The 19,016-nt window shown below is 38.2% G+C and overlaps 1 protein-coding gene across 1 annotated transcript in view; it reads right to left on the minus strand.

The window, feature by feature from the left end:
• Positions 1–3,814, minus strand: part of LOC144967527 (arginine kinase-like) — a 56,563-nt gene extending 52,749 nt beyond the window's left edge. Inside the window, exon 1 of the mRNA XM_078904909.1 lies at positions 2,831–3,814. Coding sequence (XP_078761035.1) covers positions 2,831–2,981 — 151 coding nt within the window. The 5' untranslated portion in view covers positions 2,982–3,814. The remainder of the gene's footprint in view (positions 1–2,830) is intronic.
• Between the last annotated feature and the right edge of the window lie 15,202 nt (positions 3,815–19,016).

Here is a 19,016-nt window from a genome sequence, read left to right on the forward strand (position 1 = left end):
AGTCAACACAAAATTACATGTGTACCGAACACACGCATTAATTATATTATGTGTACAGAACACTTCATACGTGAACCAACCGTGTGTCATAATCATAATGATACAATGTACCACCATTTAGATTATAGTCTGATAGGGAGAAAGGAGTGGGGAAACCTGACCTTGACACTATCATAAGCATGAAAACTGGAAAACCCAAAATGACTGGGTGACCAAGTCTTACTTCTAAGAATAAGATCAGAAGATTGCGTTTTCAAATCCCGACTGAGCAACTTCTTCATTTTCTATCATTTCCGACGTGTACAATGCATATATTGTACACGTTGCATATTTCTCATCTACGACACTTCCGCCTCCTCCATTACAGCATTGTAAGTCTGTTAATTCCATGGAGGAAATACGACTCTATGGTCAATTCATTTATATTGAAGACAAGATAAAAAGAAAAGTTTAGTATTACTCATCATTGCTCTGAACCAACGTGTACATATTTGCAGGTCTGATAATCCAAATTGTTATGGACTCGTTGTTATTGGAAATACTCTCTAACTCAAATCAAAGCAAAACAATATCCATTGCGACAATTATAACATTAAAAACATCTGCATCTGTTACCTTAGCAGACGAATTATTTTTTTTAATAAGAGATACCTCACAATCGTCGTACATCGCTCACTATGTAGGCTACTGATATTCCTTTGTTCCTAATGACCAATTTATTTGTTATTGCTATTTTCATGATTAGATTCAATTATCAACAATGCTCCTCATCTTGCTTGATGAGCTCTTCCTCATTACACGGGCCATTGAAAGGAGTATCACCGGTATTTGTCAATGTTTGCACAACGGAAATAAAAGGTCCTCTCATTGATGTTACTCAACCAATGCAAATTAATTAAATCTATTGACATAGCAAGCATAACCGTTACCAGAAATAAAGCATTGATTAGCCGAGTGACGGGGAGGGGGAGGAGAGAGAAGAGTGTGAGAGAGAGGGAGGGGAGGGAGTGTTAGAGATGAGGAGGGGTATGAAAGAGTGGAAGATGGAGAGTAAGAGAGGGGAGAGGGAGAGTACTAGAAGGGAATATATGGAGTAGAGAGTGGGAGAGTAACAGTGAGAGAGGAGGATATAAAGAATGATAGAGGGAGAGGGGGAGAAGTGGAATGAGAGAGAGGGAGAGGGAGAGAGGATTGGGGAGTAGAAAGGAAGATATTTTAGGGCTTGGAGTGGGGCAGATTGGAGAAGAAGAGGGAAAGAGTACATAGAGAGAGAGGGGGATAGACATATAGAAAGAGGGGACGGGTATTGAAGAGAGGGGAAGATATTAAAGAGACTGGGAGTGAGAGGTGAGGTGAAGGGAGAATGATGGAGAGAAAGAGACGAGATGGAGACGGAGAAAGAAAGAGAGAGGTGAATAAAATGGAAGGGAGGAGATAGGGAGTGGATGGGAGCAAATTAATACATCTACACAGATCTAAAACAATCTTAAACTAAATTTTTAAAAACAACTACAAGGACTTATGACCAAGAAAAGATTCGGTTGCCTCTTCCTGACTTCTTTGACATTACCTTGACCTTCCAATCTAAAACTTTAAATGTATGCCATGTAAACAAATGAAAGGTTCAGAGGTATTTTGATCTAAGGCCCGCTTATCCGAGGTAACTTCCTAGGTATCCTGAGAGAGAGAGAGAGAGAAAGAGAGAGAGAGAGAGAGAGAGAGAGAGAGAGAGAGAGAGAGAGCGGTGATTATAAGAAAAGAGAAAGAAAAAAAGAGATAGAGAGAGAAAGAAAGAAAGAAAAAAAGAAAGAGAGAGAGAATATATATATATATATATAATATATATATATATATATATATATATATATATATATATATATATATATATATAGGTGATAAAAAGAAGAGAGAGAGAAAGAAAAAAAGAGAAAGTGAGAGGGGGGAGAGAAACAGAAAAGCGAAAGAGAGAGAATGAGAAAGAAGAGAGAAAGAGAGGGGGGAGAGGGAGGGAGAGAGAGAGAGAGAGAGAGAGAGAGAGAGAGAGAGAGAGAGAGAGAGAGAGAGAGAGAGAGGGAGGGAGAGAGACTACCCAGAAAGATGTATTTGTCACAAGTCAAATTTGGAGATACAAAATCAATGAGATTAAAATTGGTTAATTGTAAATGACTTGGATTAACAGACGAGTGGGATGGGTAGTTTAATAAATAACTCAACTCTTGAACTGAAACTACGTCAACAAAATTGCAAGTTTGATCATTGTGAGCTTGTTTTAACATTGTAAGTAATGGACAATATTTTGTGTACATTTGAGAGTATTTCCGGAACGGAATTTCCGTCACAACAATGAGGCAATAGCAATCTGCACTATCGGACTTGGTAAGAATTGCTGAGACCATCTACTACATCGTAATAATATTATGAACTGCAGAAATAAAATACAAATTAAACAATATGAGAAGGAAGTTTGAAAAAAAAAAAGGCATCTTATGACTACGGTGGGCAGTTAAGACATTGACTAAATGATTCCTGTAACTTTGTAACAAAACAGCTAAACTTCATTTTCAATATTGAAAAAAAAGATGTTCCTTGCATGAAAAAAAAACGCGGAGGTTGGTTCATGATAGCCTGGTGTCAACGCAATTTTTCAACTTCAAAGAATCCTTGAACAGATCCAAACCATCAGAGAAGGCCAACGCGGAAGTAATAAAGCAGTGAAGAAAAAAATTATATCTAGATAGCTCAAGATTAGCTTACATGGTAACGGCTTCTACATGCATTTCTAGGAATTCACAATAAGGGGAGAAAACCAAAACAAAAGTCAAAAACTAACCTGAGCGGATGCAGTCGGCGATGGTACCTCCGAATTTGGATTTTTTGTCTTTCAGAGAGCTGAAGACAGAATCGGTGAGGGCTTTGCTCAAAAGAGACTTGCAATTCTTATCAGCCTTCAGCTTCTGGAAGAGTTCGTCGGCAGAGGCCATTGTTGATATTTTTTTAGTCGAGCCTACAACTGAGTGAGGAAAAGAAACGGATAGAAGTCTAGTCGGTCTCGTCTCGCGAATGAGGAACAGCTTGGGATGAGCTTTTATACTTTTAGACAGGTTGCTAAGCACTGCGCACGAGCTTTCGCGAATTGGTGGGACAATTATTTTTTTATTCTTCCAAACAGCTGTAAGTTCGTGGAACACACAAATTTCGAGTCGAGAGAGAGCTGACACACAAACTTCAGTTGAATAGGAAAACGAGAAGAGGAGGGGCAATTCGTTGCGGCGAAGTCGTGGTTGGTCGATATTTATCACATGACCCGTACACACCCCTCTCACACCCACCAGTCCCTTGCCGATGTTTGACACAGTTGAGAATGAATGTGTACTTTGCTCGAGCGAGCGGCGAGCGCTAAAAACTTCCGTGTTTGACCTTTCTAGAGGTCGTCGGCCCTTTGTTCTTCGTCCTTGTTCTTCTTAGCAGTTGCTTAAGCAGCTGCAGCTGGTGAGGCATTCACCGGACAGTCATAGATTACGTTAAGAAGAATTTTTATAGTTGCCACTTGTTATCATAACTTCCCTTATCGAACACTGAAACCATAACAACAACATTTTAAACATTTTTTCTAACCAAATTATAAATACCCGCGTTTTCCAAGCATGGCGAAACCACGGAAATGCGCTATATATAATATACGAATGAACTTTTCCTTCACTCCTTTATGACCATTAGGCCCATGGAGTGGAAGCTTACCCTAGTCCGGAACGATTGCTTCATGCCCTCTGAATTTTTAATTCAACTTGTCTGTCAAAAGTACATTATTAGACCCGACTGCGCAATCACGGGTCCTATGCTGTAGAGAGAGAGAGAGAGGGGGGGGGGGGGTCAAATGAAAACAAGCATGTCTCGATTTTTTGATTGATTGATTTATTTATTATTTTAAAGGATTTTACGGCGCTTGCGACGCATTTAGATCATATCAGCGCCAGTAAAAAGGAGGAAATGGGAGAGTAAAAAACTTTCTAGATTTATATTGGTGAGCACACAAGAAAAGGTAAGACAAAGGGGAATAGTTCGAATAGATCCAAGAGCATACCATCAATGTGCTTAATTTGAGATCACTTAAAAGCCTCATCTAGACACCATCTGTGTACCCCACTAAGAGGAACACACTCATATGCTTATATTATACATCAAAAAGCAACAAATATAACAATACATAGAGATTATTTACAAGGGAAAAAATTAAATATCATCTCCCAAAAATTTAACTTTGGATTTGACTGTTTCCCTCTCAGCCAAGGACTCCGACAAGGGAAAGGACAAAACCAAAGTTAAATTTTTGGGAAATGATATTTGATTTTTTCCCTTGTAAATCATTTCTGTTATATATTGTTATATGTGTTGCTTTCATTCCAAGACAAAGCAAATTGGAAAACATATATAGGGGTATAGAAGACACAGTTAGTGACCTCCCTGCCAACTATGGGAGGTCAGGAACCCCAGGGTTGAGAGAGTTAACCCAGAAATAAACTATATTAAACAAGAAATACATGATATTGTACGGCACGGTGTTTCGTCTCGTGGCAATGCCAAATGACAATGATAAAAAAAATTGGTGTGTATTTTGTAACACATAAGACATAAGACTAACTCACTCAACCCTAACACCGACTATAGATAGTTCGAAGATGACGTCACTCAGGCCTTTGTTACTGTTTTTGCCATCCGCGTTTGTGAGTTGTTCTCACTAAACTGTATTAACCAGACTATAAACGTTCATGGTTACACAGAGTTTATGTGTTGGTCCGTTATACTTCCGGATGGCAATGTTGTGACCTCCTTGGCCAAGCGCATTCTATCTATATCCGTAGTTTACCCGGGTTACTTTCACCCCATGTCTATTTATTACATTTTTTTCTGACAAATTATAGACGTAGTATCAAAGCTGATGTTTTTAGTTTTTGCATGATAATGGTAGTCGAATAAAACTATCTAGATCGATGTACCTGCTCATTTTCAATATATTTTTTTCCAATTTTGAAAAGGAGCAAAAATCTCTAGGATTGAGTGAGTTAATACCCCAATCGACTCCCATGTGAATACGTATCCGGTAGTGCCGCGCTCAGGTCCTTTAGCTGTGAACCGGGGACCGGTCCCAAAGTGGAAGACCGATGGCGGTCCTCACTTCTTATCACCTTTCAACGGTCTCGCGCCATACTACTTCCCCAGCGATTCGTTGCCTCGGTTCTTTGCCTATCTTCCACCAATCACCACCCATCCCACTTAATTAATCGCACCCACCCCCTTTGCCATACACTAAACGACACAGACGACCATAGAGGCAGACGACCACCTCCCTCCACTCCGCAAACCGCCCTTTCGTGTGTAAGATGGGGGGGGGGGGGGGGGAACAAGAGGCGCACGCCTTGGACGATTCCATTATACGGGGTAAATTTCAAAATTTACTATACCATAATGATGGCAATGACAATGATCTATGATGAAGGCATGACCCCTCTTCTCTAATGGGTTATTGTTTGAAATGAATGTGACTACTAAAGATGCGTGTGTGTTTGTGTTTGTGTGTGTGTGTGTGTGTGTGTCTTCTTTTGTACTATCTCTTGTCACCACTCCTTTCTATCACATTGTTGTCATTTAAAATAATACAATAATATTAAAATTTCGTTTGGTGTTTTAACTAATAAAATAATATGAGTTTCATTAGTTTCTTCCTTCCAAAAAACCCAGTTATAACGTCTGTATTTTTAAAAAGTCCAATAGAATATTTGGGGACCCCGATAGCTCAGTTGATAGAGCACTCTCTTTATACGCAAAGGGCCAGAGATCGATCCCGGGTGCAGTCAAGTTTTTCTGAATCCCTGTCTACTCAGCAGTGAATGGGTAGCTGGGTTTGTTAAATCTGGCGAAAAGTCACCATCGACTCCACTTATTACTTATTACCGCATCCACCCCCTCTTATTATAACTTCACGTCTCTCTCTCTTACTCTTCAATGCTCGCTGCCCTCTAATGTGTGTGTGTGTGGGGGGGGGGGGGGGGGGGGGGGGGGAGGGAGGAGTTGCGTGTGTGTATCAACGCCACGAACAACTCGATCAACGCCTTGGGCGATTCCATTATCTCCGTTAATGGGGATAAATTTCAAATTTTATTCATGCTAAATTATCGAAGTAACAATGAAGTACGGTGAGCACATAAAGAAGGCATCACCCCTCTTCTCTAATTAGGTTACAATTTGAAATGAGTGTGACTACTCCGTGTGTTTTAATCCTGTAGACCACGGTTTTCATCATGTAGCGGTCCCAAGTCTTTAACGGTTCAAGAATGAACGATCCCACGGTCCCAAAGGTCAAAACGGTTCGAACTTCCAACAGTCTCTCAGGAATGTTCAATACTGAGTTTGCGCATCGGGGCTCTAACGGGGCCCATTAGAGATAGACGACGATTGGGATTGTTTGGAAGCTTTAACCCTTTGCCCTTAGTGTGTGTGTGTGTGTGTGTGTGTGTGTGTGTGTGTGTGCATGCGTCTGCGTGGGAAAGGGATACGCAAAATTTAACACCTACTCGCTAGCCATCAAGGGTTACGTATTCATTTCCTGAGCAGTCAATTGGGTATTCCAAAAAAAAAAAAATAATGACAAATAATCTAATTGCGATAAATTTAAAAACCTCATTGTTGGAATCAGCTTGAAAAGTGGAGAAAAACTGTCTTTGTCTCATAAAAATCGGTCTAGAAATAACCTTTTTTGTAATAGATTTGATTTTGAAAACAGCTTTCTCAAATTTTATAATTTTATGATAATTTTCTTATTTTCCGGTCGATGTTCTCGATTTATATATCGTTTTTCATTTCTCAATGAGACGAACGCACTGATGTAACTCGATTGATTCAAGAGTTTAAAACACAGATTTCGTGTAATGATTACCTTACCAAGAATTCACGAGCGTTGAGATATGACGTAACTATACATACAAGACCTCGTTCTCCACGCCATTGTAGGGCTTCCATTCATCGCTTTTGGTCAACCGTGGTCTTTGAAGTTACACAACATATACCGCCTGTGATGCCTGTACATAAATCAAGGGCTGAGCTGACTCATGTTGACAAGCAACCTATCAAAAGAGCAATCGTTGATAGGTCAAAAACTCAGGATTTCATATAAGGACATAAGTTCTTGAAAGCGATACCCACCCACCTGTCAGTGGACAGAACTGATATGATGAAATTAGGGCTCCATAAAATGTTATATCATGGTAGGCTCCACCCTCTATTTCTATTCTGGTGTAGATGTAGACGGCGATAGCATTTCCGGTATCATAATGACAAGCGGGCAAAGGGTTAAAGCTTCCAAACAATCCCAATCGTCGTCTATCTCTAATGGGCCCCGTTAGAGCCCCGATGCGCAATCTGTCTAATGTCGAAAAGGACCGGTTCTAGGACCGGTCCTTGCGGTTTTCATTTCCCAGGGACCGTAGGACCGTGGTCCTTAAGCTTGCCAAGGACCGCCCCGCACTACTTGGAACCCGCTGTTAAGAGCTTTGAGACAATTTAGGGAATATTGTGCAAAATGAAAGCTCAAGTTTTTATTTATTTATTTACTTATTTATTTATTTATTAAAGTGGGCAGTAAACAAGTTTCACCTTAGGGCGGTCGATTTTATAGAGATTGAGCAAATATGATGATTGCTTGTTTATAAACATACTGGAGCGTTCAGTGACCTGTCTGTTGTGCCAGGTAAGTATATTATAGTGTTTGTGAGTGAGTGTGTATTGAGGTGTGTGTGTGTGTGTTGTACACACACACATATATATATATATGTGTGTGTGTGTGTGTGTGCGTGTGTGTGTGCGTTTGTGTATGTGTGAGTGAAAATGAGAGAGTGAGGGGAGGAAGAGGGAAAGAAATAGACACCCACACACACACACACACAGAGAGAGAGAGAGAGAGAGAGAGAGAGAGAGAGAGAGAGGAGAGATTTTTTGTTTGTTTTGTTTGTTTGTTGCTTTAGGTCTCTTCCAACACAATTGAGGTTATATGAGAGACCGCTGAAACAAAAAAACAAGCAATCTAACAAAAATAGTACAAATGTAAATCAAAATCATAACCTAAAGATATCATAAGCTAAATTATAAATAACCAAGAACAAACAGGCAGAAGATTTACAGGAAAAAAAATATCCCCTGTCAAAAATACAATCACAAACCAAAGAAGCAGGATAGGCTAGTAAAGAGAAGAAGAAACGACATCACTATCGGATCGTACACCCATGCGAACATCATAGGTATATGATTCAAGGGTGATGCTCCCATCCAACCACCCGCTAGAGGAGAGAGAGAGAGAGAGAGAGAGAGAGAGAGAGAGAGAGAGAGAGAGAGAGAGAATGCATATGTATGTATTTGTTTTAATATGTGAAGTGTTTGGGAACTAATAACCGTTTTTCATGAGTAATATTGATCACAACACAAAACAAAATAAGACAGAATAAAACAGAAAAATATATTGATACATAACAAAGAAGATTTACTAGGAAAAAAATCATATCCCAAAACTTTAACTATAGATTTGACTGTTTCCCTCTCAGCCAAGGACTCTGATAAGGGAACGGATAAAATCAAGATTGTAATTTCATTCCAAGACAAAGTAAGTTGGAAAACAGATAATATAGGGGTATAGAAGACACAGTAAGTGACCTCCCTGCATTATGAGAGGTCAGGAACCCCCACCCAGGGTTTAGTGAGTTAACCCAGAAATAAATTGTTAAACAAGAAATACATGATATTGTACGGTACGGTATCTCATCTCGTAGCAATGTCAAGCCACAGTGATCCAAAAACAAAACTGTTGTGAACGTAAATTATAATTTCGCCTAACAGGCGTCACATCTTGTACTACGTGTGAAGTGTTGTTGTTGACTAGGGACCCTTTGTAAAGCACTTAGAGCACGTTTAGTGGTTATTGCGCAACTTAAATGCTCATTTTAAAATTTAAAAAAATCACCCCAGCATAACAGCCATTTCGAGCTATCAATCATATTTCAAAAATATGTGAGCGGTTGAAAGAAGCCTCTGATAGAGTCTTTTATCCCCCCGAGAGACACCGTGCCGGACAAATAATGTATTTATTGATTAACATAATTTACTTCTGGGTTAACTCATTTAACCCTGGTACGGGTTTCTGACCTCCTATATTGAGCAGGAAGGTCACTTACTATGTCTTCTATACCCCTATATTATCTGTTTTCCAACTTGATTTATCTTGGAATGAAATTACATGTGTATGTGTGTTATATGTATGTGTGTGTGTGTGTGTGTGTGTGTGTGTGTGTGTGTGTGTGTTTGTTATGTGTGTGAAAGAGAGAGAGAGAGGGGGGGGGAAGAAGGACACACACACACACACAGAGAGAGAGAGAGAGAGAGAGAGAGAGAGAGAGAGAGAGAGAGAGAGAGAGAGAGAGAGAGAGAGAGAGTATGCGTTACACATGTGAAGGGTTTGGAAACTAATAATTGATTTTCATAAGATATAAAATAAGACATAGAAGAAAAGAGAAAAGAGAAATTACACACATTAGTAATCACTAATACCGATACACAGTTTCTCAAAGGAGCTCACGGAGAATAAAAAAGATAAAATCTCTCATAGTATAAAAACACAGTCACTCACATTTGACGGGGGGTCCCGATAGCTCAGTTGGTAGAGCACTCGCTTCACAAGCAAAGGGACCGAGATCGATCCCGGGTGGAAGCAGTAATTGGGTAGCTGGGTCTGTTTGAGCTAACGGAAGTACATTGCGATAGACTAGCATCCTATCCTAAGGGTAGCAAACAATTGTTATTGTCCGTTTCCCGCTATAGAAACCGGGATAAACTCCGGTTCCATGGGGCTGATGGTTCTGAAGGACTGCTTTTCGCATCTGCCGACTACTTCCCCCATCAAAAGTTTTCCAGGCAGGGCCTGATCAAAACCAAGCCACTTCACCACAGGTAAACGACAGAAAGCCACAGACAAGGAGAATCAAAAACTATAGATAGTATGCGCTTGGCTAAGAAGTTCACAACATTGCCACACTGAAATATAACGGGACCGACACACAAAACTATGCATAGTCTGGTTAATACAGTTTAGTGAGAATTACTCATAAACGCGGATGACAAAAAGCAATAACAAAGACCTGAATGACGTCCACTTCGTTCTATCTATACCCGTGGCTCCTATAAACCACCGACTACTATTTTCATGCGACAGATAGCTCAAAATGGTGTTATGCGGGGGTGATGTTTTTAAAAAAATCATTGATATACCACAATAACCACTAAATGTGCTCTAAGCGCTTTACAAGGGGTCTCTAGCCAACAGCAACACTCTTAACACGTAGGACGAGGCCACAGGGACAACGTTGTTAACGGCCAGGTACTCATTTTATACCAGAGTACAGCGAGATAATGGGAGTAAGAACTCAACTTATATGCACTGCTCAAAGCGGGACTCGAACCCAAGACCTTCCAATCCGAAGGCGAGTGTCATACCACTAGACAACACAGATGCAAGTCCACTAACTGTGCTCAAAAGACGTGTGTTGACTTTATGCGGATTTCACTGCAGTTTTAAAAGATTTTGCGAAAAACCAAGAATATGTATGTATTATCATTTTAACTCTTTCCTTACCGATCATTTTCAGTATTTCCCCAAAACATGGCAGGCTTACCCAGCAGAAAAATTGATTTTTTAAAACTCAAACAATATCTCAACATATCAACTTTATGTTCTAATTAATTAAAATTAAACAAAGATAATTGTCATAAAACAAATCTAAGAAAACATGTACCTTGTGTTGTAACAAATGTAACGATTTTTCTGTAGGTGGTAAGGAGAGGGTTATTTTTTGTTGTTGTTTTTATTTTGGTTGTATGGGGTTATTTAAGCGTTTTTTTTTCCTTCTCCAGCTCATGTGATACTATTGGGTCAATATCAATATCAGCAACAGTAAAAAAAAAAAGGAAGATTATGAAGGAAACGTTATAGATGTGAAGTTAAAAGCACTAAAGAAACTAACAAGACAAGGGAACAGGTGATTCCACGAGCAAACTATCAGTGTACTCAGTTTGAGATCTTCTAAAAGTCTCATCCAGAAATCAACACGATAACCCAATAAGAGGAATACACTCAAATGTTTACAAATCATATGTTCATAAAATAAAGAAAAATTACAGTAAATAAAAGAGAGATGATTTACAATGAAAAAAATATCATCTCCCAAAATTATAACTATACATTCAACTGTTTCTCTCTCAGCCAGGGACTCCCGCCACGGTCAGGACAAAACCAAGTAATCTCATTCCAAGACAAAGACAGAAAGCAAGTTGTAAAACAGATATAGGAGGATATTTGTTTTTGTTTTTAAGGGTTTTACGGGGCTTGCAACACATTAAGGTCATATCAGCGCCAGTAAAAAGGAAGAAAATGGGATAGTAAAAATCTCTAGAATTACAATTAAAGCGCAAAAGAAAAGGTAAGACAAAGAGGAACTGGTTCAAATAGGGAACAGATGTAGATTCCAAGAGCACACCGTCAAAGTACTTAGTTTGAGATCACCTAAAAGTCTCATCCAGACACAAGCACAGGTCCCAACTAAGAGGAACACACTCAAATGTTTACCAATCATATAATATGTAAACTAAACATAATACAATGCATAACAGAGAGATGATTTACAAGGAAAAAAATATCATCTCCCAAAACTATAACTATACATTCGACTGTTTCCCTCTCAGCCAAGGACTCCGACCAAGGTCAGGATAAAACCAAGCAATCTCATTCCAAGACAAAGACAGAAAGCAATTGGAAAACAGATAAGAGGGGATAGAAGACATAGTATGTACCTCCCTGCCCACTATCGGATGTCAGGAACCCTACCCAGATTTACAAGGGAAAAAACACCATCTCTCAAAACTATATATTTGACTGTTTCCCTCCCAGCCAAGGAATCCAACAAGGGAAAGGGCAAAACCGAGTAATCTCTTCCCGAAGACAAAGACAAAAAGTCAATTGGAAAAGAGATATAGGGGTAAAAAGGCATAATAAGTGACCTCCCTGCCCACTATTGGAGGTCAGAAAATCCACCCAGGCTTTTTGGCTTCTCCCAAGAGCGTGCTAGAATCCAGAAGGTACTGTTGCAATGGTCACATCTAACGACACAAAAGCACTTAAAGATTTCAGAAAACACTCGTAAGAAGGCAAAAGTCATCTGATTCACAATATAACTATTTTAATAAACGATTTGCTTATTACTTTATATATAATATGTAACAAAATAAATTTACATGGAAGAAATAAATATGAATTTTACTATAAATACATGATAAATAAAAAAAAATAAAGTAAAATATCAATTCCCCCCCCCCCCCCCTCCCCCTTTAATCATAAAACACACACACTCGCACATACACACACAATCTTTCTCTCTCTCTCTCTCTCTCTCTCTCTCTCTCTCTCTCTCTCTCTCTCTCTCTCTCTCTCTCTCTCTCTCTCTCTCTCTCTCTCTCTCTCCATCCCTCCCGTCCCTCTGTGTATGTGACCACGTGTGTGTGCGTATGTTTGTGTATCTCAGTCGCTTTGTGCATGCTGGTTACATAAAATGATTTCTGGGATATCGCGGACGAAAATTTTATACAAATAAATCATATACAACATTAAATGCAAAATATTGTTTTTGTTTTTAACGGTTTTACGGCGCTTGCAACACATTTAGGTTATATCAGCGCCAGTAAAAAGGAAGAAAATGGGATAGTAAAAAGTTCTAGAATTACAATTAAAGCACCCAAGAAAAAGTAAGACAAAGGGAAACTGGGAACAAATAGGGATTGGTGTAGATTCCAAGAGCATACCACCAATGTGCTTAGTTTGAGATCACCTGTAAGTCTCATCCGGACAAATGCAAAATCCAACAAAGAGGAACACACTCAAATGCTTACAAGTACTTAAATTATACATTCAAAATAACAAATATAATAATACATAACAGAGAGATGATTTACAAGGAAAAAAATATCATCTCCCAAAACAATAACTATGCATTTGACTGTTTCCCTCCCAGGTAGGACTCCGACCATGGCCAGAATAAAATCAAGTAATCTCATTCCAAGACAAAGACAGAAAGCATGTAGGAAAACAGATATAAGGGGATAGAAGACACAGGATGTACCTCCCTGCCCACTATGGGAGGTCAGGAACCCCACCCGGAAATGCAAAATATAACAAAAATCTAATGAGAACATTTACAAAAGCTAGAAGTAAAAGAGTGCATATCCAATAGAGTTATCATGAACTATCTATCACAGTTTTTCAATGATATGACTAGTGCTTTAATTCCACAAGGTAGCACATCTGGACAGTAACCAGATGATCTGAGGTTCCTTGCCCAGTCTGACAATGCTGATTTCCTTTATTTTATTGAATGTTATTTTTTTATTCATTTAATTATTTTTTATTTATTTGTTGGGTGTCTCTTAATAATAATAATATATGTTACAGTGAATGACATAATCAATCGGATGATGAAAAGGTTTGAACTGAGATATTGCTTAAGTATACTTAGAAGTTCAATTTTTATCAAAAATGAGTTCTTGTCATAAATGATTAAATCAACCCTTTTTGTACATCTTCGGGAAATATCAAAGCTTAATTTCACTTCTAAATATTTTTTACAGCTAGTCAAGTTGAAAAAGTATGAAATTTGAGAAAAGTTGCTGGATACCTTTCCCATACATTTGACGATAACTTCATGAAAACTCACCCGATTTACTTCAAATAAAGATTTAAATGCTCTGGGGAGCTAATGCTTTCAGAAAATGAAAAAAAAAATAAATTTAAATGCAAATCCAAAATTTTCACCTTCCGACTGATTATGTCATGCACTGACATATTTTTTGGAGTTTGTTTGGTATCACTCCTCGCTGCACAACTTTTCAGATGTTTTAACTCCCGAAAATTCTCAAGTAAGCCATACGTTTAAATTCCTTGCTCAAGTACACAATCTTAACTGTTATCACAACCCTGGTACCGAGCGTTATTCATGAAATTTAAAAAATAAAGAAATCAATCACAGAAAAATTTGTTAAAAATCATTAGTAATAATAATAATAATAATAATAATAATAATAATAATAATAATAAAAATAATAATAATAATAATAATAATAATAAATAATAATAATAATAATAATACAATTAATAATAAATAATTTTGCTACAGTTTTATCAAATTCATTATTTTAAGTGCAAAACTTGTGTTAAAAAACAACTCATTCATTGCCCGACACATAAACGAAACAAACATAATAACAATTAAAAGACTGATTGAGCCTATCTTATCCAGCAGCAGAAAACCCCTAAACAGAACATACAACAACAACAAAAAAACCCAAAAAACAAAAAAACTATTGACAATTATTAAATAAAAGGGATATTCATAACCTCCAAAGATTGATGTAAAAATATCAAAGTGACACTAAGCTGCTAGAAGATGTGGGCTGTAAAAAAGTAATAAACAAGAATGTGTATATAACAGCTTCAAAAAAGAACAAAATACCAAACACGGAACGTTTCGGGCACAAAACCCTTCTTCAGCCAACAACAAAAAACAATATAAAGATTTTGTATGTCCTATCTGTTGAAGAAAAATCTTCCAAGATACTGCTTTGGATGTACCAAATATTTAATCGTCAATAGTAATGAATTTATCTTGATATTGTTTTTATTGATTTTTGTTATTGGCTGAAGAAGGGTTTTGAGCCTGAAACATTTTGTGTTTGATATTTTGTTCTTTTTTGAAGCTGTTATATTCATTTTTGTTTATCACTTTGTAAAAATATCACACACTAGACAAAATTTGAACTCTTGCATTCCCTCACAATTTTCTTTATAACCTACTTGACAAAAAACTGCAATAAATTTCAAAGTAAAAATCTGCATTCTTTGATTCTCTAAAAACAAAAGTAAAACAAACACAGACATTTAAGGGCTTGAAAAAAAAACAATCTTTGTTTAATTCAGACTATCAGAGAATCGACAGAATGCAATTTTTAAAAAATCATTTTCAATTTTTTTTTCTTTGTTCTCGTCTTTACCACCTTTGATCTCACTACTTCACCTAACCTCTTCTGCATTTTCTATTTAAAAAAGAAATCAAATTTAATTACAATTATTACTGTACTTCAAAAATCATTAAACCAAAAAAAAAAACCCAAGAAAATTAGAAAAAGTAAAAACAAAAAGCAAAACGAAAAATAAAACACACAAAAAAAAAACAAAAAACAAAACCACCAAACAAACATACAAACAATCAAAAGTTAAAATCAAGACAAACATCAATCGTGTCTTTATCACATAGCTTAAATTAAATAACTTTCCGAGAAATAAAAACATATACCATGTGTCACATGATTACAACATCAAACGTTAGTTTTTATTCACTTCAACACAGACAAAATAATACACTTTTTTTCACTTCATGTTTAAAAATATGGACCTGAAGATCATCATATATAATTCATTGTTGTGAAATCTATCGCAATCATCATAATCTAAAATAACAAATGTGAACACCCTGTCTAAAATCTATATTATGTCGGAATGATATTGACACTAAAAATCATCGAATGTATAATCAAAAATATGAAAATTGCATTAAGTATACGAGGCTGTGCCCAAATGACATCATATTTCGCCACAAAAAAAAATAATTTGAATTTCTAAAAAAAAGACAATTTTCTCTAATTTATATAGGTTGCATATTAAAATTCACGGAAGTGCATAAAAGCAAAATTTTATATTTCTGATGATTTTACCTTTAAATCAACATTTTGACATCAACTTAACTCTGACATAATCACCTCTTAACAGGACATGGCAGAACTGCATCAAATATGTGCAGATGGAAACTTGGGAACAGTGGAACAGCTCCAGAGACCAGCGATCACATCGTCCTCCACTGTCCAGTAACTAAACTTGAAGGTGGCTATGAAACAGTTCTTAGGGCGGAGGACGACTTTCGAAACTGGGTTGACGAAATGAATATAGAGGTGTAGCCATACGTTACTACTACTACTACTCTGACATAATACCAGGCTGACACATTGAGCCACGATTATTGTTGCAATATTTATCACATACAATCACCTTACAACAAGTAACGTATAATATCAATATCTAATTTTTTAAAAGTGGTCCTCAGAAACCATGGAGTTAAATTTTATCAGAGTTTCTACAGCGTGAAACAGTTGATAGCATTTGCTTGATACCCTTTGTATAGGATGTTACTCTATTGTAAGGTGCTTTCCACCAGATCTTACAGCTCCAGCTACTCAATGGGTGGACAGGAGGGGTCATCATCATCATTGCCTTTTTCACCCTGGGTCAGGGTATAGGTCACAGACAAACAGTTTCCATCCTTCTCTATCCTGAGCCAACTTTTTTATCTCATTCCAGGTCTTACCACTTCTCTGTATATCAGCTTCTTTAATTCTTCTCCATGTTCCTCGTGGCCTTCCCCTTGATCTTCTGCCCTGAGGGTTCCAGTCCAATACTTTCTTTGTTATAGTTGAGTCATTCTTTCTAAGCGTGTGTCCAATCCACCTCCATCGTCTTCTTCCTATATCCTCTCCCACTGGTTTCTGCTGTGTTCTTTTCCATACTTCTTCATTTTTTATTCTATCCATCCATTTTATTCTGAGTAGCTTACGCATGCACCTGTTTACGAAAATCTGTACCCTCCTTATACATGCCTGTGATGCGTTCCAAGTTTCACATCCATACAGTAGGACAGACTTCACGTTTGAGTTGAAAAGTCTTAGCTTTAGTTGAAGGGAGATATCTTTAGTTCTCCAAACTCTGTTCAAAGATGTGAATGCAGCCTGTGCCTTTCCTATTCGTGCTTTCACCTCTGCTTCCGTGCTCCATCCTTGTCAATTATACTTCCGAGATAGCAGAAAGTGTCTATATCTTCGAGTTCCTGACTTTTACTTTGATCTGCTCCCTTTGACGCGTACCTATCCTCAAGACCTTTGACTTTGCAGGGTGAATTCTTAGACCAATTGATTCCGAGAGGCTGTTTATAATTGTGGTTTTTGCTTGCATCTGGTCCTGGGTGTGGGACAAAAGAGCCAGATCATCTGCAAAATCCAGATCATCCAACTGTGTCCAGGGGTCCACTGTATCCCATTTCTTCTCCCTTTGGAGGTTTCCTTCATTAGCCAATCAATGACAAGGATGAACAGGAATGGTGAGAGCAAGCATCCCTGCTTGACACCAGTCTTAATTTCAAAGCTGTCAGTAAGCTGATCTTCATGTACAACCCTGCAACTTGATCCTTCATACATTTCCTTAATGAGGTTTACTATCTTTTCAGGGAGTCCATAATGTGCCAGAATTTTCCACAATGTTGCTCTGTCAATACTGTCGAAAGCCTTCTCGTAATCCAGAAAGTTGACAATAAGAGGAGAGTTCCATTCTATAGACTGTTCTACTATGACTCGCAGAGAGGCAATCTGGTCGGTGGTTGAACGGTTTTTTCCGAAAACCTGCCTGTTCGTCCCGCAGTTTAGCATCTGTTGCATTCTTAATTCTCTCTAAAATAATACGGTTGAAAACCTTTCCTGGGATAGAAAGAAGAGTGATGCCTCGATAATTATTACAATTACTGAGGTCCCCTTTCTTTGGAAGCTTGATAAGATGTCCTTCCTTCCAATCCTTTGGGAATATCCCGTTATTCCAGATTCTCTCAAATAGTGGGTGCAGGGCCTCAGCATTTCTTTCCGCATCAACTTTTAGAGCCTCCGGTGGAATCTGGTCTGGTCCAGCAGCTTTCCCCCTTTTCATCTTGTTAATGGCACCCACAATCTCTGCTATCGATGGTGGATCACAGCTAATTGGTAGCTCATTCCTTGCAGGCAAAATTTCTGGCTGGTTGTCTGGTGGTGGTCTGTTCAGAAGGCAGTTGAAATGTTCCCTCCATCGTTCAGATTGAGCCTCTTTTCCAAAAATAGTTTTCCCATCTTTGTCTTTGACTGGTACCTCTGGTTTCCCATATTTTCCAGCAAGTGTCTTGGTAGTTTGATAAAGGATCCTCATGTGTCCTCCAGTCGCTGCTGCTTCTGCTTTCTCTGCAAGTCTGTTCATGAATGCTTCCTTGTCTTTCTTCATAGATCTTTTGACTTCCTTAGCTATGGCTCGATACTGCTCTTGTGCATCCAGTCTTGAAGCCCTTGTTCGGCTTGCATTCACTTGTTCCTTCCTTGTTCTCCTCTTTTCAATAAGGTCCAAGGTGGTTGGACTTATCCATTCTTTATGTTCCGATTTCTTTACCCCCAATACCTCGTGGCAAGTTGTTATGTAGACTTCCTTGATCTTTGCCCAATGTGACTCTACATCTATGTCCTCCTCGAGCTCAGTAAGAGGTTGGAATCTATTACTCAATTGTAGTTTGAATTCCTCATTTTTTTCCCCATCAAGTGCATTCACCTCGAATTTTCTTCTTGTATGTGATCTGGCCCGTGTTTTCTGAGTCGGAGCTTAAGCTTTGCCAATAGCAGGTGGTGGTCTGATCCAACATCTGCCCCTCTCTGTACTGTCACATCTTCCAATGAACGTCTGAATCTACGAGAGATACAAAAATGATCAATCTGATTCTCTGTCACACCATCTGGTGAGACCCAAGTTGCTTTGTGAATCCTCTTATGGGGGAACACTGATCCTCCAATCACCAAACTGTTGAATGCACAGAAATTTGCAAATCTCTCTCCATTATCATTCATTTCTTCCCATGCCATGACGTCCCATGATACCTTCATAGCCTACGTTATCCTGTCCCACTTTTGCATTAGCATCTCCCATCAATATGTTGATGTCTTTCCTTGGCAACTTGTCAATGACTTGTTGTAGCAGACCATAAAATGTATCTTTGTCCTCATCTGTTGCATCATTTGTTGGGGCATAGATCTGTACAATGTTCATGCTG

Source organism: Berghia stephanieae, chromosome 3 (assembly GCF_034508935.2).
Source record: "Berghia stephanieae isolate SIO BIC M18660-M18661 chromosome 3, UCSD_Bste_1.3, whole genome shotgun sequence".
Classification (NCBI taxonomy): Eukaryota; Metazoa; Mollusca; class Gastropoda; order Nudibranchia; family Aeolidiidae; genus Berghia; species Berghia stephanieae.